This window comes from Scyliorhinus canicula, chromosome 14 (assembly GCF_902713615.1).
Source record: "Scyliorhinus canicula chromosome 14, sScyCan1.1, whole genome shotgun sequence".
NCBI classification, from domain to species: Eukaryota; Metazoa; Chordata; class Chondrichthyes; order Carcharhiniformes; family Scyliorhinidae; genus Scyliorhinus; species Scyliorhinus canicula.
The window spans coordinates 160,573,287-160,594,728 of record NC_052159.1 but is presented as its reverse complement, the minus strand read 5'-3'; the positions used below and the strand labels follow the sequence as shown (position 1 = coordinate 160,594,728).

Below are 21,442 nucleotides of genomic sequence, written 5' to 3'. Positions count from 1 at the left end.
TGATAGCACTGTCAATGATGTCTGCCAACACTTTGCTGATGATTCAGAGTAAACTGATGGGGCAGTAATTCGCCAGATTGGATTTGTCCTATTATTGTGATCAGACCATAGCTGGTCAATTTTCCACATTGTCCGATAGATGTCAGTGCTCTAGCTTTACTGGAACATCTTGGCTAACGGTGCAGCTAGCTCAGGATCACAAGCCTTGTAGCTAGAATATTGTCAGGGCCTATAGTCTTTTCCATATTCAGGTCTGTTTCTTGAAGCCATGTTTTTATGTATGCCTGCTGCTGCCCGGACATGCACTCCAGCACTCCTCACTGAACCAGAGCTGTTCCCCTATGTGATAGTAGAGTTAAGGTTACAGAAGCGGCTGGATTGAATTTGGTGGAATACAATTCTGCTGCTGCTGAAGGCACACACAGCTTCATAGATGCCCAGTTTTGAGCTCTAAATCGGTTCTGCATATACTCCATTTAGCATGGTAGTCGTACCACATGGCACAATAGGCAATGACCACAGTTTGAAGACTGGTCTTTGTCTCCACAAGTACTATGTGGTGGTCACTTCCACTAATACTGTCGTACAGAAATGCATCTGCTGCAGTAGGTTGATTAGCGAGGATGAGGTAAAGTATGTTTTCTACCCTTGTGTTGGTTCCCTCATTCCCTGATGCAGATCAAAAGCGACAGAACTTGATAAAAACGACCTTTCACCTCGTTAAAAATGTAAAACCTGTCAAGTGCAAAACTGCAGCCACATTTTGAATGGATAACAGACTTCTCATACCTGCACAAGGAATATGATGAGGAAATAGAAATTAGCAATTCTTCTGAACTGTTCAAACAAGTTCTTGGGAATGAAATTCCAGAAAGTATACTGTACAGGAAAAGGGAAGCAATAAAAATAAATATTAACTCCACTGTCCTGTGTCGGATGTAAAAAATATTAAAATATTATGGGGACTTCCAGTGGCGACATGTAGAAGGAAGTCACACGTTAGGTAGCTCCCGCTAGAGTCTTTCGTTCTTTTCACCCGGTTCCCCGGGGGAATTGGTGGACAAATTCATCCCATTTTTGGGTGAGGGTGTCAAAAAGCACGAAAAGAATATTGAAAAGAAAGGAGTGGGGCAGCACGGTGGCGCAGTGGGTTTGCCCTGCAGCCTCATGGCGCCGAGGTCCCAGGTTCGATCCCGGCTCTGGGTCACTGTCCGTGTGGAGTTTGCACATTCTCCCCGTGTTTGTGTGGGTTTCACCCTCACAACCCAAAGATGCGCAGGCTAGGTAGATTGGCCACGCTAAACTGCCCCTTAATTTGAAAAAATGAATTGGGTGCTCTAAATTTTAGAAAAAAGAAAAGAAAGGTGTGAGCGTTAGCCCTTCTGAGGAACCTTCTGCAGAGTCCTGCTGGATTGAAGATGGCAGAGGCAACTTCGTTGGGTAGGGCCGCACTTATCATCGTGGACAGCTGACGGAGGTAATGGCTGTCGAATTTGAAAGACAATTCAGCAAGCATTGAGGGACAAGGGAGAGAAATGGTGGAGACCTTCACATTTGCCTACATTATGCTCCATTTGCCAGAATTTTATCCACTCACAGCCTATTGATATCCCTTTGTAGCCTCCTTATGTCCTCTTCACAATTTACTTTCCTACCTATCTTTGTCCGTGTGGAGTTTGCACATTCTCCCAGTGTTTGCGTGGATCTCACCCCCACAACCCAGAAAGATGTACAGGGTAGGTGGATTGGCCCTAAATTGCCCCTTAATTTGAACAAAAAAAGAATTGGGTACTGTGAATTTATTTTAAAATATGCCTCCTCAGATTTTTAGAAATTGTAACTAGATGGTCACAAGTTACAAATTATTCATATTTCATACATTCTATGGGCAGTACAAATTCTTGTAAAGAACTTGTGGCATTGCTTCAGCTCAAATCAGAGAGTCAGAGGTGTACACCACAGAAAAAGCCCTTTAGCCCATCATGTCTGTACTGGTCAAAAAAAACACCCGAGATTGTATGGTTTAAAGTGCTAAAACAAGAGGATGACTAACGAAAAAGAAAACTGAATTGCTATTTACCCAAAGGAGAGTCAGTCTTCTTGACATAACAGCAATGTCAACATACCAGCGGGTACCAGGGTGCCAAAGACCACTGCCAGACTCTGATGGAATTCCTCCCCTCCATACATCACCCTCCTAATAACACCTGTCCCATTCATCTCCTCCCTCGCTAACTTTGCTGCATCATTCTCACTTCCTGACTGCCCACATAAGAACATAAGAACCAGGAGCAGGAGTAGGCCATCTGGCCCCTCGAGCCTGCTCCGCCATTCAATGAGATCATGGCTGATCTTTTGTGGACTCAGCTCCACTTTCCGGCCCGAACACCATAACCCTTAATCCCTTTATTCTTCAAAAAACTATCTATCTTTACCTTAAAAACATGTAATGAAGGAGCATCAACTGCTTCACTGGGCAAGGAATTCCATAGATTCACAACCCTTTGGGTGAAGAAGTTCCTCCTAAACTCAGTCCTAAATCTACTTCCCCTTATTTTGAGGCTATGTCCCCTAGTTCTGCTGTCACCCGCCAGTGGAAACAACCTGCCCGCATCTATCCTATCTATTCCCTTCATAATTTTAAATGTTTCTATAAGATCCCCCCTCATCCTTCTAAATTCCAACGAGTACAGTCCCAGTCTACTCAACCTCTCCTCATAATCCAACCCCTTCAGCTCTGGGATTAACCTAGTGAATCTCCTCCGCATACCCTCCAGCGCCAGTACATCCTTTCTCAAGTAAGGAGACCAAAACTGAACACAATACTCCAGGTGTGGCCTCACTAACACCCTATACAATTGCAACATAACCTCCCTAGTCTTAAACTCCATCCCTCTAGCAATGAAGGACAAAATTCCATTTGCCTTCTTAATCACCTGTTGCACCTGTAAACCAACCTTCTGTGACTCATGCACTAGCACACCCAAGTCTCTCTGAACAGCGGCATGCTTTAATATTTTATCGTTTAAATAATAATCCCGTTTGCTGTTATTCCTACCAAAATGGATAACCTCACATTTGTCAACATTGTATTCCATCTGCCAGACCCTAGCCAATTCACTTAACCTATCCAAATCCCTCTGCAAACTTCCAGCATCCTCTGCACTTTTCGCTTTACCACTCATCTTAGTGTCATCTGCAAACTTGGACACATTGCCCTTGGTCCCCAACTCCAAATCATCTATGTAAATTGTGAACAATTGTGGACCCAACACGGATCCCTGAGGGACACCACTAGCTACTGATTGCCAACCAGAGAAACACCCATTAATCCCCACTCTTTGCTTTCTATTAATTAACCAATCCTCTATCCATGCTACTACTTTACCCTTAATGCCATGCATCTTTATCTTATGCAGCAACCTTTTGTGTGGCACCTTGTCAAAGGCTTTCTGGAAATCAAGACATACCACATCCATTGGCTCCCCGTTATCTACATCAAAAGATTAACCAGATGTCTGGAGCTTGATGGCTTTATGCGAATGATGAATGGCTGAGGATCCTGGGATTGTATTCATTGGAGTTTAGAAGGTTAAGGGGAGATCTAATAGAAACTTACAAGATAATACATGGCTTAGAAAGGGTGGACGCAAAGAAACTGTTTCCGTTAGGCGAGGAGACGAGGACCCGTGGGCACAGCCTTAGAATTAGAGGGGGTAAATTCAGAACAGAAATGCGGAGACATTTCTTCAGCCAGAGAGTGGTGGGCCTGTGGAATTCATTGCCGCGGAGTGCAGTGGAGGCTGGGACGCTAAATGGCTTCAAGGCAGAGATAGATAAATTCTTGATGTCGCGAGGAATTAAGGGCTACGGGGAGAATGCTGGTAGGTGGAGTTGAAATGCCCATCAGCCATGATTGAATGGCGGAGTGGACGCGATGGGCCGAATGGCCTTACTTCCACTCCTATGCCTTATGGTCTTAGGATAGAGGACCTCTAAGGGGTTGGCATTGTACCTACCAGCTATGGGGCATAGGCTGATCTTTTAGCCCAGTTCCCACTGGTCGGCCTGTATTTTCTTATTTAGCACTCCTAACATGTTCCTAAAAAGCAGCATGCTAAACGAAAATAACTTTAGAGTCATAGAAAGAAAATATTTTGTAAGAGTGGGTTGTACTCCTGACCTGTAATTTTTTTTTTACATTAAAAATCTACTGGTTGTCTTGAACATAACGGGTGTTTAAATTACAGCACCAACTCTTGGACTCTATCAGCTGCTCGTCGTTTCCCACCTCCAGCTTTGCTCCTCTCCCAGTTTCTGTCCATTCAAATGGCCGACTTCCCCATTCTCAGCTTCTCTCCCCAACCCTTCTGCTACCCGACCCCCCGACCCCCCCCCCCCCCCCCCCCCCCACTTCCTATGAGTGAGGACTCAGGAGAGGGAGGGAGCGAGTGAGGCTATGAGACGTTCGGTGGGAGAGTGCGAGTGCTGAGGCGCAGGGTGGCAGCCTGTTTTAGACAATTGATCATGCTCAGTAACCACACTAAAACAGAAATGGTGGCAGTATGATAATAATAATAATTTTTATTAGTGTAACAAGTAGGTTTACATTAACACTGCAATGAAGTTACTTGGGGAATGTCCTTAATTTACCAAACTCACAAATGAAAATGTGCTATGAGAACATACTTTGAATGGGGGGCGCCTGTATTAAATCAGTGAATGACTGGAAACAGAGAAACTTTACCTTTGAAGATATGATTCTGTTATCAGGATATTTTTGCAGAATGTAAGCATCTGTACCAGGAGGGGGTTCACGATGTCCAACATAAACTGTCCGACTATCCACCCAGTTCTCTTCTCCAACGCACTAAAGAGAGAGGGACAATTATTGTCTAAAACTACAGACAAATGATTCTCTAACTGCTTAGCAACAGCTGCACAAATCAATGAGGAGTTTTCTGAAGTTACAGTTGCAAGGTATTGACTGGAGAGTGTTTCAAAGTTACACCGTTTTCACTGGGGAGAGTTTTACAGTTAGTTACTGCAATAATTTAAACCTTTCATCACATGGCCCTCAATTCTGAAATGTGACAATAGCCTGAATAAATTTCAACGCTAAACAATAGCCTGATCCCGCTTTCCCCCATATCCTTTGATCCCCTTCACCCCAAGTGCTATCTCTAACTGCTTTTAGAAAACATACACTGTTTTGGCCTCAACTACTTCCTGTGGTAATGATAATAATAATAATCTTTACTACTGTCACAAGTAGGCTTGCATTAACACTGAAATGAAGTTACCGTGAAAAGCCCCTAGTCGCCACATTCCGGCGCCTGTTGGGGTACACAGAGGGAGAATTCAGAATGTCCAATTCACCCAACAAGCACATCTTTCGGGACTTGTGGAAAGAAACCGGAGCACCCGGAGAAACCCACACAGACACAGGGAGAACGTGCAGACTCCGCACAGACAGTGACCCAAGGCGGGAATCGAAACCAGGTCCTTAGCGCTGTTAAGCAACAGTGTTAACCACTGTGCAGCCCTGTGACTTCCACAGGCTCACCACTCTCTGGGTGAAGAAATTACTCCTCGTCTCTGTCTGAAATGGTCTCCCCCATATCCTCAGACTGTGCCCCCTGGTTCTAGACACACCCACCATCGGGAACATCCTTCCTGCATCTCCCCTGTCTAGTCCTGAGAATTTGATAGATTTCTATTTAGCTCCCCCTCGTTCTTCTGAACTCCAGCAAATGCAATCCTTTTTTAAAATATTTTATTCAAGGCATTTTCACATATACACAAAATATAATGGATATACAATTAGCTTGATGGTAGGAAGCAGAGGGCAATGGTGGAAGGATGTTGTTGGACTGGAGGCCTGTGACTAGCGCGTACCTCAGGGGTCAGTGCTGGCCCATTGCTGTTTGTCATCTATATCAACAATTTGGATGAGAATGTACAAGGTATGATCAATAAGTTTGCAGATGACACTAAAATAGATGGTATTCTAGACCATGAGGGTTATCAAAAATTGCAGCAGGATTTTGATCAGCTGGGGAAGAGGGCTGAGAAATGGCAAATGGAGTTCAATATAGATAAGTGTGTTGCATTTTGGAAAGTCAAATCAAGTCAATTAATGTTGAATGGTAGGACCTTAGGGAGCATCATGGAACAGAGGGACCTTGGAGTTCAGGTACACGGTTCTCCAAAGGTGGAGTCACAAGTAGATAGGGCAGTGAAGACTGCTTTTGGCATGCTGGCCTTCATCAATCAGGGCATTGAGAATAGAAGATAGGAAGTTATGTTGCAGTTGTACAGGACGTTGGTGAGGCCACACCTGGAGTAGCGTGTTCAGTTTTTGTCACCTTGCTGTCGTAAAGATGTTATTAAACTGGAAATGCAGAAAAGATTTACAAGGATGTTGCCAGGATTCAAGGGACTGAGATACAGGGAGAGATAGGTTCGGCTAGGACTGTTTTCTTTGGAGTGTGGGAGACTGAGGAGTGATCTTATAGAGGTGAATAAGATCATGAGAGGCATCGAGAGGTTGAATGCACTCAGTCTTTTCCCCAGGGTTGGGGAATCGAGAACTAGAGGTCATAGGTTTACGTTAAGAGGGGAAAGAATTAATGGGAACCTGAGGAGCAAAGTTTTTATTCTGAGGGTGGTACGCATGTGGAACGAGCTGCCGGAGGAAGTGGGTGAGGCAGGGACATTGACAACATTTAAAAGGCAATTGGACAGATACATGGGTCAGAAAGGTTTAGAGGGATATGGGCCAAATGCTGGCAAATAGGGTTAGCTTGGATGGGCCTTTTGGTTGGCATGGACCAGTTTGGGCGGAAGGGCCTGTCTCCGTGCCGTAGTTTCTATTATTAATTTATTAGACCTCACCACTTTGCCCCAGAATCCCGAACCAATACAAATAGGCTCAATCTATCCAATTATTCCCCATAATATCTTGAAAAGTTGGACCAAATCACATCTTTTTCAATTCCTGGTGACACATGTCTGCGTAAAAGCAAAATACCGCGGATGCTGGAATCTGAAACAGGAGTAGAGAATGCTGGAAAAACGCAGATCTGGCAATATCCATAGGCATAGAAACAGAGTTAAGTTCTGAGTCTGTATCACCCTTCAGAACTGAAGAGAGGGAGAAATGTGTTGGATTATATGCTGCAGAGGAGGGGGCGGAACAGCTGCCAAGTCTGCCTTTATCCTTAACCAAGGTTTTCGCTGCCCAACCTCATGGTTGACAGAGCACTCAACCAGGTTCGACCCAATTCCTGCACCCCTTTCCCTCCTTCCCAGAACCATAATAGAGTCCCCTTTTTCCTCAGTTTCCTGACCACAAAGCATTCAAAGCATTATACTCCGCACAATTCAGGAGTGTAATGGAAGGCTCTCCACTTGCCTGGATGAGTGTAGCTCCAACAACACAAGAAGCTCGACACCATCCAGAACAAAGCAGCCCGCTTGATTGACACCCATCCACTTCACCTGTGACAAACTGTAGCAGCAGTGTATAACATCTACAAAATGCACTGTAGGCATTCTCAAAGGCACCTTAGACAGCACCTTCCAAACCCAAGACTACTACCTTCAACAAGGACAAGGGCAGACCCTTGGGAACACCACCATCTGGAGGTTCCTCTCCAAGTCACACACCATCCTGACTCGGAAATATATCATCGGTCCTTCACTGTCGCTGGGTCAAAATCCTGGGACTCCGTTCCGAACAGTACTGGGTGTACGTCCACCTCATGGACTGCAGAAGTTCAAGATGACTCGCCATTACCATCTCAAGGGCAATTAGGGAAGGGCAATGAAACATGGAGTTCACAATTTCAAGATGGTCAAAGATCCCACGAAAGGCAGCCAAAGTACCAACGTCTCAGCTTTGTACCAGGCATTCTGCATGCTGCAGTGGATAATGCTTCTTCATGCCATATTGGAACCAAATTACTAAAAAAAAGGCTTCATCCATTATTTAGAGTAGAATATGACCCAGCTGCTGAGTGATGTAAAACTCACTTAATCTATGGCGGGAACTGCAGTAAAAAGCAAACTGCTTTTTCTGTCAAGGTTTCATCCTGAGCCATCCCATTTACTACAATCTTTGGTAATTGGCAACGGCATGACGTATGAATACTGGAGAGAGGGGAGCCCTGACTCAATCAATGGTATCTGTTGCACACTGCAAGTGGCACTTCTCTCCTCTCCACTTATCTCAGCGTAATAAATACCACTACTCATCAACTAGGGAGGGCATCTCTGAATACGTGCAGAGGACAGATATTGCAGGCTCCATAAATTATCATTGATATGTTTATTAATTTATGGATCAAGCTAAAAATAAGCAGAAATATTTACAATTCGGGGCTCCATAACTGGAACTTAAAGCCGGTGGAGGAGGCCAGGGAGGAACTGAAGAGGTGGGATACATTGCACTTTACTTGGCAGGGAGGGTCCAAGGGGTGAAAATGAATATTCTGCCGAAGTTCTTGTTTATCTTGCAAGCTCTCCCGATCTTTATACCAAAGGCCTTTTTTCGGAAAGCGGACACGATGATTTCTGACTTGTATGGGCGAGGAAGGTGTCACGGGTGCGGAGGACCCTGCTACAGATGCAGAGGCAGCAGGGGGTGTTCAGCAGGCCGAACTTTCTTCATTATTATTGGGCGGCAAATATGGACAAGGTGCGGCGGTGGTGGGAAGGAGAAGGGGTAGAGGGGGTTAGGATGGAGGAGGAAACTTGTAAGGGGGTCTTAACGCCGCAGTGCGCGAATCATGGGTTTGAGCCGGGAGGGGATGAATAGTGGAGACAGGAGGGGGAGGGAAGTGGGGCTTTGTATTTGGAGGAAGGGTTTGCAAGTCTGGAGGAGCTAAGTGAGAGGGTAGAGCTACCGAGGGGGAGTGAGTTCAGGTATCTGCAGGTTAGGGACTTTGCACAAAAGGTCTGGAGGGGGTTCCCTTGGTTGCCGGATACACCCTGCTGGAGCGACTGCTGCTTCCGGATGTGGAAGGGGAGGGAAGAGTTAGGGATATTTATAAGTGGCTGGGGGAGCAGGGAGTCAAGCGGGATGTCAAGATCAAAGAGAAATGGGAAGCCGAGTTGGGAGGGGAGGTCAAATGGGGAGTATGGAGTGAGGCACTGCGTAGGGTAAACGGGACCTCCTCTTGTGCGAGGATGAGCCTAATACAGTTTAAGTACATAGAATTTACAGTACAGAAGGAGGCCATTTGGCCCATCAAGTCTGCACCAGCTCTTGGAAAGAGCGCCCTACCCAAGCCCATACTTCCACCCTATCCCCATAACCCAGTAACCCCACCTAACACGAAGGGCAATTTGGACCCCGAGGGCAATTTAGTACGGCCAATCCACCTAACCTGCACGTCTTTGGACTGTGGGAGGAAACCGGAGCGCCCGGAGGAAACCCACGCACACACGGGGAGAACGTGCAGACGCCATACAGACAGTGACCCAAGCCGGGAATTGAAATTGGGACCCTGGAGCTGTGAAGCATTTGTGCTAACCACTATGCTACCGTGCTGCAGGTGGTGCAGAGGGTGCATATGACTCGGGCGAGAATGAGTGGGTTCTTTCAGGGGGTAGCAGATGAGTGTGAGAGGTATGGGCAGAGCCAGCAAATCACGCACACATGTTTTGTCGTGAAAAAGTTGGAAGATTCTGGGCGGGAGTGTTCGTGGTCTTAGCCAGGGTAGTGGAGGAGGAGGTGGCCCCAGACCCTTTGGTGACGATATTTGGAGTTTCAGAGAAGCGGAGCTCATGGAGTGGAGGAAGGTCGATGTTGTGGCCTTCGCCTGTCTGATTGCAGGGCAGCGTATTTTACTGGAGTGGCGGTCGGCATCGCCACTGGGGATAGTGGTTTGGTTGGGTGACCTGTATGACTTCCTGCGATTAGAAAAGATAAAGTATGAGTTAAGCGGCTCTTCGGGGGGGGGGGGTTTGAGGAAAGGTGGAGGATGTTTGTGAACGTGTTTGAGGGGCTGTTCGTCACGGGGGAGGGGGGGTTGAAAAAGGGGAAAATCTGTAAGGACTGTTTAGCTGAATGCTGGGAAGTATGTTTCTCAGTGTTTATTCGCTGTAACCTGTTTTGATGCATGTTTGTAATAAATATATTTTTTTAAATATTCACAATTAATATTTAATTATTTCAGAAGCATTACACCAAAGATCACTTGCCATGGGCTCAAGATCACATCAATTCTATCACTGTGCCATAGTTATTACTCACTTGTCTTACAAGAATTAGGAGCACTATGCCATTCGAACCTAACCTTCTCGACCATTCAATAAGATCATGACTGATCTGATTGTGGCCTCAACTTCACTTCTGGTCTGCCCCCCCCCCCCCAAAGCCTTAGACTCTTTTGTTGATCAAATATGTAATTCAGCTTTGAATATATTCAATATTCCGGCCTCCAATGCTCTCTAGGGAAGATAATTCCACAGACTGTTTATACAAAGAGAAACATTTTCTTTGCATTAATCCCAAATGGGAGATCCCTAATTTTTAAACTATGTCCCTTAGTTCTGGACACCCCAGAAGGGAAAATATTCTCTCTGCATCCACCTTGTCAAGTCCCCTGAGAATCATAAACAGAAAACACTGGACAATCGCAGCAGGTCTGATAGCATCTGTGCAGAGAGAGAAGGGAGTTAACCTTTCAGTCTGGATGACTGTTTGTCAAAGTTGCTGCAATTGTCAAGTATTTTCTGTTTTTGTTTCAGCATCCGCAGTAATTTGCTTTCATCCCCTCTGGATCGTACAGGTTTCAAAGAGATCACATTTAATTCTTCTAAACTCCAATGGGTTATGCTCAAACGTTCCTCACAAGAAAACCCTTTCATCCAGGAATTATTCAAGCGAACCTTCCCTGAAACAAAGCTCTCTCAAAAACAAGCTTATGTCCTGAAAACTGCTGTTTTAAACCCCAGAGTTTCTACTCAAAACCAGAAGAATAAGTTTTTAAAAAGGGCTTGAGAGGTAATTATTGCTGGATTTGGCTCAGTGTTAAAATCTATAGGACGCTGTTTTGGGAAAGGTATATTCTCAGAATTTAGGAACGGTGGAACGAGGTTAATTTAAGTATAGTCTGTATGTGTAGTCATTATTATCGTTAATCGTGATTGTTTTTCTGTATTGTTGCCTTGTGTGATATACAGTTTATGAACTTTTTTAATTTGAATGATTACAAGACAACTTGCCCTCTGATGAATGAAAGAAAATCATATTTTATATTTTTTCGAATAATGTTATTAAAACCTGGGTTAAGATGCACACAGACAGTATGACTGCTAGAACGGTGATTAAGATGTTATACACGTGAGGTAATCATCGATTTTTAAGTGAAGTGATCCGCTAATAAATCTTGAGAACCATTTACTTGTTTACTGATAGGAGGACCTCTGGGGTGTAGATAATTTATGACGGGTATTGTGTTTGGTCCTGGCTACACAGATCAAGTGACATCTTGTAAGAAGTGACAAAATAATGACTTATGCTTTGGATACAGATGATGCAGTTAATGGAAGGAGCCAAGTCTGTTTGAAAAGTGAGTAGGTCCTAGAATTCTAATCTGAACAGAGGTATTTCAGTTTGATCCCAAAAAGTTCTCTCGCCATATATTCTAAACAGAGAAAAACAAGCAAAACCCTGGTTGTTATATTTCATATATATTGGTTTTGCTTGGTGGCAGGTTTAGGAAGTAAGTCAAGGTTTCTTCTTTTTACTAAGAATTGTAACTGTTAAGCTATTTGTTGCTAATGTAGTTAATTCTGTGATTAAGTTAAAATTTGTTTCAACATTAAAAATAACCTACTGGTCAGTGTTATCACTCCTGTGGAGCAGCAACATTGACAGTTTAACTTTTTTTTTAAATTCATTTACGGGATATAGGCATCACTGGTTAGGCCAGCATTTATTGCCCATCCCTAGTTGCCCTTCAGAAGGTGGTGGCGAGTTGCCTTCTTGAGGTGTAGATACATCCACTGCACTGTTAGGGAGGGAGTTCCAGGATGTTGCCCCAGCGAATGAAGGAAGTGATATAATTCCAAGTCAGGGAGGTGAGTGACTTGGAGAGGAACCTCCAGGTGGTGGGGTTCCCAGATATCTGCTGCTCTTGTCCTTCTAGATGATAGTGGTCATGGGTTTGGAAGGTGCTGTCTAAGGAACCCTGGTGAGTTACTGCAGTACATCTTCTGAATGGTACACACGGCTGCCATTGTTTGTCGGTGGTGGAGGGCTTAAATGTTTGTGGGAGGAGGTGAAATCAAGTGGGTTGTTTTGTCCTGGATGTTGTCGAGCTTCTTGAGTGCTGTTGAAGCTGAGCTCATCCAGGCAAGTGGAGAGTATTCCATTACACTCCTGACTTGTGCCTTGCAGATGGCTGATAGGCATTTTGGGGGGGGGGGGGGGGGGATCAGTAGGTGAATTACTCATCGTAGGATTCCTAGCCTTTAACCTGCCCTGGTAGCCACAGTATCAATATAGCTAGTCCAGTTCAGTTTCTGATCAGTGGTAACCCCCCAGGATGTCGATTGTGGTGTATTCAGCGATGGTAATGCCATTGAATGTCAAGGGGCGGTGGTTAGTGATGACCTGGAACTGAGATGATTGGCCTCCAATCACCACAACCATCTTTCTTTGTGCCAGGTATGACTCCAACCAGCAGAGTGTTTTCCCCTGATTCCCATTGACTCCAGTTCAGCTAGGTCTCCTTGATGCCACACTCGGTAAAATGCTGCCCTGGTCAAGGGCAGTCATTGTCACCTCACCTCTGGCATTCAGCTCTTTTGTCCATGTTTGAACCAAGGCTGTAATGAGGTCAGGAGATGAGTAACCCTGGTGGAACTCAAACTGAGCATCCATGAGCACATTCTTGCTAATTAGGCTTGATAGCATGTTGATGACTCCTTCCATCGCTTTGCTGATGGAGAGTAGACTGATTGGGGGGGTAGGGCGGTAATTGGCTGGGTTGGATTTGTCCTGTTTCTTGTGTACAGGACACACTTGGTTAATTTTTCACATTGCAGGGTAGATGCCAGTGTTGTAGCTGTACTGTAACAGCTTGGCTCGAGGTGCGGCAAGTTCTGGAGCACAAATCTTCAGTACTATTGCCGGAATGTAGCCAGGGCCCATAGCTTTTCCAGTATCCAGTGCCTTCAGCCGTTTCTTGATATCACGTGGAGTGAAGCGTATTGGCTGAAGACTGACATCTGTGACGCTGGAGACCTCTGGAGGAGACCGAGATGGAGGAGACCGAGAAGAGACTCGGCACTTCTGGCTGAAGATTGTTGCGAATGCCTCAGCCTGGACTTTTGCACAGATGTGCTGAACTCCTCATTATTGAGGATGGGGATATTTGTGGAGCCTCCTCCTCCAGTGAGTTGTTGAATTGTTCACCACCATTCACGGCTGGAGGTGGCAGGACTGGAGAGCTTGGATCTGATGCATTTGTTGTGGAGTCGCTTTGCTCTGTCTATCACTTGCTGCTTATGCTGTTTCGCACACGCATAGTAGTCCTGTGTTGTAGCTTCACCAGGTTGACACCTCATTTTTTCGGTATGTCTGATGTTGTTCCTGGAATGCTCTCCTGCATCTTGATGGTGATGGTAGAGTGGGGGATATGTCGGGCCATGAGGTTGAATACAATTCTGTTGATGCTGATGGCTCACTGCACCTCATGGATGCCCAGTCTTGTGTTGCTCGATCTGTTCGAAGTCGGTCTCATTTAGCGTGGTGGTAGTGCTTCACAACATGATGGGAGGCTATCGTCAATGTGAAGACGGTACTTTGTCTCCACAAGGACTGTGCGGTGGTCACTTCCACCGATCCTGTCATCGACAGATGCATCTGCAGCAGGCAAATTGGTGAGGATGAGGTCAAGTATGTTTTCCCTCTTGTTGGTTCCCTCATGACCTGCCGCTCCCAGTCTAGCAGCTATGTCCTTTCGGACCCAGCCAGCTCGGTCTGTGGTGGTACTACCGAGCCACTCTTGGTGATGGGCACTGAAGGCCCCCATCCACACCATATTCTGCAGCCTTGCCACCCTCAGGGCTTCTTCCAAGTGGGGTTCAATATGGAGGCGAACTGATTAATCAGCTGATGGTGGGCCGTACGTGGTAATCAGCAGGAGGTTTCCTTGCGCATGTTTAACCTGAAGCCATGAGGATTCAGGGGTCCAGAACCGATGTTGAAAACTTCCAGGGCAACTCCCTCCTGGCTGTATACCACTGTGCCGCCACCAAAGAACAAAGCACAATCAGCACAGGAACAGGCCGTTCGGCCTTCCAAGCCTGTACTGATCATGATACCAACCTTGGCCAAAACGCTCAGCACTTCCTTGTGCCATATCTCTCTCTACCCATCCTATCCATGTATTTGTCGAGATGCCTAATGTATCTTTTTCCACAATCTCCCCTGGCAGCACATTCCAGGCACTCACCACCCTCTGGGTAAAAAAAAAACCTGCCCCGCATATCGCCTCCAGATTTTGCACCGTGGACCTTAAACCTATGCCCCTTAGCGACTAACCCCTCCTCCCTGGGAAAGAGCGCCTGCCCAGTCCAAGTCTATTCAGCCTCTCCGCATAGCTAACACACTCTACACCAGGCAAAATCCTGGTAAACCTCCTCTACACCCTCTCCAAAGCCTCCACATCCTTCTGGCAATGTGGCAACCGGAATTGTGCGCAATATTCCAAGTGCGGCCTTACGAAGACCATAAGACATAGAAGCAGAATTAGGACACTCGGCCCATCGAGTCTGCTCCTCCATTCAATCATGGCTGATGTCTTTCTCATACTCATTCTCCTGCCTTCTCCCCATAATCCCTGATCCCATTATTGATCAAAAACCTATCTCTGTTTTAAAGGCCTCCACAGCCTTATGCGGCAAAGAGTTCCACAGATTCACCACCCTCTGGCTGAAGAAATTCCTCCGCATCTGTTTTATAGGATTGTCTCTTTCGTCTGTGGCTGTGTCCTCTGGTTCTAGTTTTTCCTACAAGTGAAAACATTCTCTCCACGTCCACTCTATACAGGCCACGCAGTATCCTGTAAGTTTCAATAAGATCCCCTCCTTGTATAAGCTTCTACACAACTGTAGCATGACTTGCCAGTTTTTAGATTTGATACCCCGTCCAATGAAGGCAAGCATTCCACGTACGTTTTTGACTACCTTGTCCACTTGTGTTGCCACTTTCAAAGATCTGTGGATTTAAGAGTCAACCACATTGTTATGGATCTGGAGTCACAGCTAGTCCAGACCACGCAAGGATGGCAGATTTCCTTCCCTAAAGGACATTAGTGAACCAGATTGCAGTCCTGTCTCCACCAGGCTCCAACTAGTACCACAATCTAATTCCGCAGTCTGAGAACGCTTCAACTGCTGCCCTCTGTGATGTCAGCCTTCAATGATGAATCTGAACTTGCCTATTGAAAACTGCGCCCAAACATAAAAACAGATCAATCACACAGGACACGAAATGTAACCACCAGTAAGTACGTTATCAGAACACTCAACCTAATCAAGGAAGCAAGACACTCAACTTCATACTGTTGTCACAGTTTTGAACCTCAACAAAAGTTGAGCAACTATGATCTCTAATGTTGACTTCCGGTGGCAGCATGTAAGAGAAGTCGCATGTTGGCTTGCTCCTGCCAGAGTCCTTAGGCCCTTTTCATCCATTTTTGGGTGGAAAACTGCATGAAAGGTTGTCCCCCCTGATAGTGGTTGATGAAGGATTGCCAAGAATCTGCGGAAAAATCGGGGAGGGCGGGGAGGTGGGGATTCGAGCACTCGTCCGCTAGGTGGTTTGAGCACAGTGAAGGGTGCGTGGGCAGGGAAGATGGCAGTGGTGAGTGGGCCGGGATGGGCCGCCTGGTGGATACATTGACTGGATCAGGGAGAGGCATTGAGAGGCTAGAGGAAGCACTGTCGAGGCACAGTGACCAGCTCACCTCGCATGCAGACAAAATGGCCACAGTGGAAGATCGGAATAGGGGCCAGAGAGAACCAATGTGGAGGCAGAACTTCCGGATTGTAGGGCAGTCAGAGAGTATGGAGGGTCCAAGGCCAACGGAATTCATAGCGGAGATGCTGAGGAAGCTGATGGGGGAAAAAAAAGAGGAAAAAAAGTCCCCCCCCCCCCTCCCTCCATGAAGTTAGTTTCTGCCCATCGATCGCTCCAGCCAAAGCTGCGAGTGATTGTGCACTTTCACAGCTACCAGGCGAAGGAGGAGTTGAGGTGGGCCAAGCAGATGCAGGAGACAAAGTGAGAAGGCATTGTGATTCAAATTTACCAGGATCCGTGGATTTGGCAGAAGGGGAGCTACCTTCAATAAAGCAAAGGCAGCACTGTATAAGAATGGTCGACCCAGCGAAGTTGAGGGTCACATGCAATGGCAGAGACCCTTATTTTGAGACAACAGAGGAGGCGGAGGTGTTCGTTCAAGCAGAAGGACTGGGACTTGGCTGATCATGACGGACAATAGACATTGGTGTTGATGGTGGGCTGGGGCTGGCTGGGGACTAATGTTTTGCTAAATTTGTATGTTTTGTTTGCCTAGCTGTTCTAATGCCCTTACTTTTTTGCAAGAGCTCAGTAGTCAGTCCTTTGGTGGGGGGGATGGGTTGGGTTTTTCTTTGGGGTGGCAGGGTTGATGGGTGGAGTGGCAGGGTTGATGGGTGGAGTGGCAGGGTTGATGGGTGGAGTGGCAGGGTTGATGGGTGGAGTGGCAGGGTTGATGGGTGGAGTGGCAGGGTTGATGGGTGGAGTGGCAGGGTTGATGGGTGGAGTGGCAGGGTTGATGGGTGGAGTGGCAGGGTTGATGGGTGGAGTGGCAGGGTTGATGGGTGGAGTGGCAGGGTTGATGGGTGGAGTGGCAGGGTTGATGGGTGGAGTGGCAGGGTGATGGGTGGAGTGGCAGGGTTGATGGGTGGAGTGGCAGGGTTGAGGGTGGAGTGGCAGGTTGATGGGTGGAGTGGCAGGGTTGATGGGTGGAGTGGCAGGGTTGATGGGTGGAGTGGCAGGGTTGATGGGTGGAGTGGCAGGGTTGATGGGTGGAGTGGCAGGGTTGATGGGTGGAGTGGCAGGGTTGATGGGTGGAGTGGCAGGGTTGATGGGTGGGGTGGCAGGGTTGATGGGTGGAGTGGCAGGGTTGATGGGTGGAGTGGCAGGGTTGATGGGTGGAGTGGCAGGGTTTGATGGGTGGAGTGGCAGGGTTGATGGGTGGAGTGGCAGGGTTGATGGGTGGAGTGGCAGGGTTGATGGGTGGAGTGGCAGGGTTGATGGGTGGGGTGGGGAGGTTTCAATCCCTTTGTTTGAGTGGGGGGGGGGACACTCTGGGGGAGAGGCACCCACACTAGCAAGCTTTGCCAGTGAACAGCAGCGGTGTGATGGGGAGGGGCTGCGACCTGCTGAACCTGTTCAGACAGGTTTCAGTGAGCCTAGGTGCGAATAGGAGGAACTGGCAAGAGTGGTTGGGGTTTCTGGGAAGGGAGGATGGGCTAGTTTATTGGTTGGGGGGGGGGGGGGGGGGAGAAAAAGAGGCTTGACTGCTCATTGGGTGTTGGGGAGGTTTGGGGGGGGGGGGGGGTGGGAGGGGAGGGGAGGGTGGAAAAGAGTTCCTCCTCCCAGAAGGATAGTGGCTGAAAAGGAATGTGGGGGGGTGAGAGCCCCCGATCCAGTTGGTGACATGGAGCATCCGGAATTTTTTAGGAATTTGGTGGGTTTTCCCATTGCACCGCCTGCGTTGTTGGTGGAGAGGGTACCATCTCTGGCCGGGTTGTGGGAGGGTTAAACTATATTCATATCTATGGAAGGCTGCTGGCGGAGGATGGGGCATCGCTGGATGGAATTAGTGAAATGAGGGAGGAGCTAGGGGGTGACGTTTGGGGGGGGGGGGTGTGAGGCCTTACAGACGGTGAATGCCACGTTGTAGTGTGCGAGGCTCGGGCTCATATAACTGAAGGTGGTGCATCGGGCACACTTAATGAGGGCAAGGATGACTCGGGTGTTTGAGGGAGTAGAAAATAAGTGCGAGTGGTGCAGAATGGGCCCCAGCGAATCACGTGCACGTGCTCTGGGCATGTCCTGAGCTGACGATTTTTTGGGACTCTTTCTTCAGCACCACGTCGGTGATCTTAGGCAGGGAGATGGAGCCAGGTCCCTTAGAAGCCATATTCAGGTGTCAGTCAGAGCTGCCGGGGTTGCAGACGGGAGCGGGGCAGGAGCTCTAGCCTTCGCCTCACTGATTGTTTGCAGGCGGCTTCTGCTCTAGTGGAAATCAGCTTCACCACCCAGTGCCTGTGTGGGGCTGGAGGACCTCCTGGAATTTATGTATTTGGAGAAAGTTAAATACACGCTGAAGGGATCGATTGGGAGTTTCTACACAAGGTGGCACCCGTTTGTTATGTATTTTAAAGAGCTGGTTACTGTCAGCTGTTGGGAGGGGGTTTTTGTGTATAAATTTTTAAATGTTCAATAAAAATATTTTTTTAGAAGACTATGATCCCTAGTCTCGTTCCTGTCACTGGAAGGAGTTGCCAAACTGTCCTAAGATTGGAGGCTAAAGTCATGTTCAAGTTGCTGTCCTATCAGAACCAGCTCAAAGCAGCTGCAGCAAAAACATGAACAAATTAAATAAAATTGAAAACACAAGAAATAGGAGCCGGGTTGACCTCTCGCTCCGTCGAGCCTACTTCACCATTCAATATTACCACGGCTGATTTGGGCTTCAACCTCATTTTTCCACTCACTCCCCATATCACTTCATTCCTAAAGTGGCAAAATATCTGACTATTTCAGCTTTAAAATGTTTTCAATGATGCAGCATCCACAACACCGGGGCTGAGAATTCCAAAGATTCACAATACGAAGTGAAGTAATTTCTCCTCAACTCCATCCAAATTAATCGGCCTCTTATCCCAAGACTGTGCCGCCCGTGTTTCAGATTCCCTGACCAGCGGGTACAATCTGTCAGCTTCCAACTGATCAAATCAGAATTTTGAAGGTTGCAATGAGATCATCTCTCAGTCTTCTAAAAACAGGAAATAATCCCAGTTTACTCAGCGTCGCATCACAGGACAACCCCTTCATCCCAGGGACCAATTGAGTGAGGCTTTGCTGTACCACCGCCAGTACTTAATGGAAGCGCTGGCATTTCATTATTTATAGCCATTGTCTGTATTGCTACAGTCTTTAAAAGGTATGCACAGTAAAATCAATGTTAAAATTAGCAATAAGCTAGCAACAACAAACGGATGAACAGACTAATGGTCCGTTATTAAAGCGGCTTGACTTAAGAGCATTAACTTCATAGTGATGGAAATGTCAGGTAAATTTTCACCATGAGCGAAATCTGGAGCAAAAAGAACAAGATTGCAACCTGTTCAATTCAGAGTTTGTTTAATTAATTACCAGTAAGTAAAGAAAAATAGTCAGTGGTTAAGCAGACCACTGAACTAGCGAGTCTTAAAACACAAACTAGCAGCAAGATCATGTGGGCGCCTCATTTAATCTCGTTTAATCCTTCCCCAGCAATTTATAAATTATTACATCAGCAGCAGACTGGAAACACAGTTCCTGGTAGCAGTCAGTTATAGTAAATCCAACTGTGTAAAATAAAAGTACTTTTAATCTCCAGCTGCACAGTGTTGTTCCTCATTATCACACACAGAAGTGAAATGAAATGAAAATCATCTATTGTCACAAGTAGGGTTCAAATGAAGTTACTCTGAAAAGCCCCTAGTCGCCACATTCCGGCACCTGTCCAAGGAGGCTGGGAAGGGAATTGAACCAGCACTGCTGGCCTTGGTCTGCTTTACATAGATTTACATAGAATTTACAGTGCAGGAGGAGGCCATTCAGCCCATCGAGTCTGCACCAGCTCTTGGAATGAGCACCCAACCCAAGGTCAACACCTCCACTCTATCCCTATAATCCAGTAACCCCACCCAACACTAAGGCAATTTTGGACACTAAGGGCAATTTGTCGTGGCCAATCCACCTAACCTGCACATCTTTGGACTGTGGGAGGAAACCCACGCACACATGGGGAGGAAACCCACGCACACATGGGGAGGATGCGCAGAGTCCGCACAGACAGTGACCCAAGCCGGAATCGAACCTGGGACCCTGGAGCTGTGAAGCGATTGTGCTTGAGGGGGAGGGGGGTTCGTGGAGGGGGAGGGGGGTTCGTGGAGGGGGAGGGGGGGTTCGTGGAGGGGGAGGGGGGTTCGTGGAGGGGGAGGGGGGTTCGTGGAGGGGGAGGGGGTTCGTGGAGGGGAGGGGGGTTCGTGGAGGGGGTTCGTGGAGGGGGAGGGGGTTCGTTGTGAGGGGGAGGGGGGTTCGTGGGAGGGGAGGGGGGTTCGTGTGAGGGGGAGGGGGGTCGTGTTGAGGGGGAGGGGGGTTCGTGGAGGGGGAGGGGGGTTCGTGGAGGGGGAGGGGGGTTCATTGTTGAGGGGGAGGGGGGGTCGTTGTTGAGGGGGAGGGGGGGTCGTTGTTGAGGGGGAGGGGGGGTCGTTGTTGAGGGGGAGGGGGGGTCGTTGTTGAGGGGGAGGGGGGTCGTTTGTTGAGGGGGAGGGGGGGTCGTTGTTGGGGGGAGGGGGGTCGTTGTTGAGGGGGAGGGGGGGTCGTTGTTGAGGGGGAGGGGGGTTCGTTGTTGAGGGGGAGGGGGGGGGGTTGTGGCCGAATAAAGAAGTTGAGGCGGAAACAATTCCCCAGAAACGAATCAGCCCCTCCCCCGTACCCCCCCCCCCCTCCTCCTCTCCCGGCCGGACCTCCCCCCTCCTCTCCCGGCCGGACCTCCCCCCTCCTCTCCCGGCCGGACCTCCCCCCTCCTCTCCCGGCCGGACCTCCCCCCTCCTCTCCCGGCCGGACCTCCCCCCCCCTCTCCCGGCCCGGCCCGGCCCCCCTCTCCCGGCCGGACCCCGGGCCGCGGGCACTCACCCAGCTGCGGATGGAACTCCAGCCCCGCGGATCCATCGCGACTTCCGAGAAAGTGGCGGTTCCGCGCGGGGGGCGGGGCTTCTCCCGGGGGCGGGGCCTCTCCCGGGGGCGGGGCTTCTCCCGGGGGCGGGGCCTCTCCCGGGGGCGGGGCCTCTCCCGGGGGAGGGGCCTCTCCCGGGTCCGCCCCCTCGCCGCGCGCACCACCCCCCGCCCGCGACCGCTCCGCCCATCGCCGCCCTGCTGGCCCGCCACTCCCCCTGGCCAGAGTCTCCCATTTGCGTTTATTTCCTTTCCCCATTTTCCTCTTTAATTATAGGGGGTGGTTTGCACAGCAATTTGCTGCCAGTTACAGATTGAACAGCGCAGCGTGAATGGGGGCAGCAAACCCTCAGCCAAACCGTCCAGTGGCAACATCGCTATTGGAAGTCAAATCAACTGCTGTTACCAAAATAAAATTAATTT

The 21,442-nt window shown here is 48.2% G+C and overlaps 1 protein-coding gene across 10 annotated transcripts in view; it reads right to left on the bottom strand.

Moving 5' to 3' along the window:
• Positions 1-21,062, bottom strand: part of atp11a (ATPase phospholipid transporting 11A) — a 242,039-nt gene extending 220,977 nt beyond the window's left edge. For all 10 annotated transcript variants that reach the window (XR_005463256.1, XM_038818831.1, XM_038818829.1 and 7 more), the window contains exons 1-3: positions 20,981-21,062; positions 4,748-4,870; positions 790-879 (exon numbers count right to left, since the gene is read on the bottom strand). Coding sequence is in view for 9 of the 10 variants with exons in the window: in XM_038818831.1 (XP_038674759.1) it covers positions 790-879; positions 4,748-4,870; positions 20,981-21,016 (249 nt within the window). In the remaining variant the exon portion in view is untranslated. The remainder of the gene's footprint in view (positions 1-789; positions 880-4,747; positions 4,871-20,980) is intronic.
• Positions 21,063-21,442: the final 380 nt, after the last annotated feature.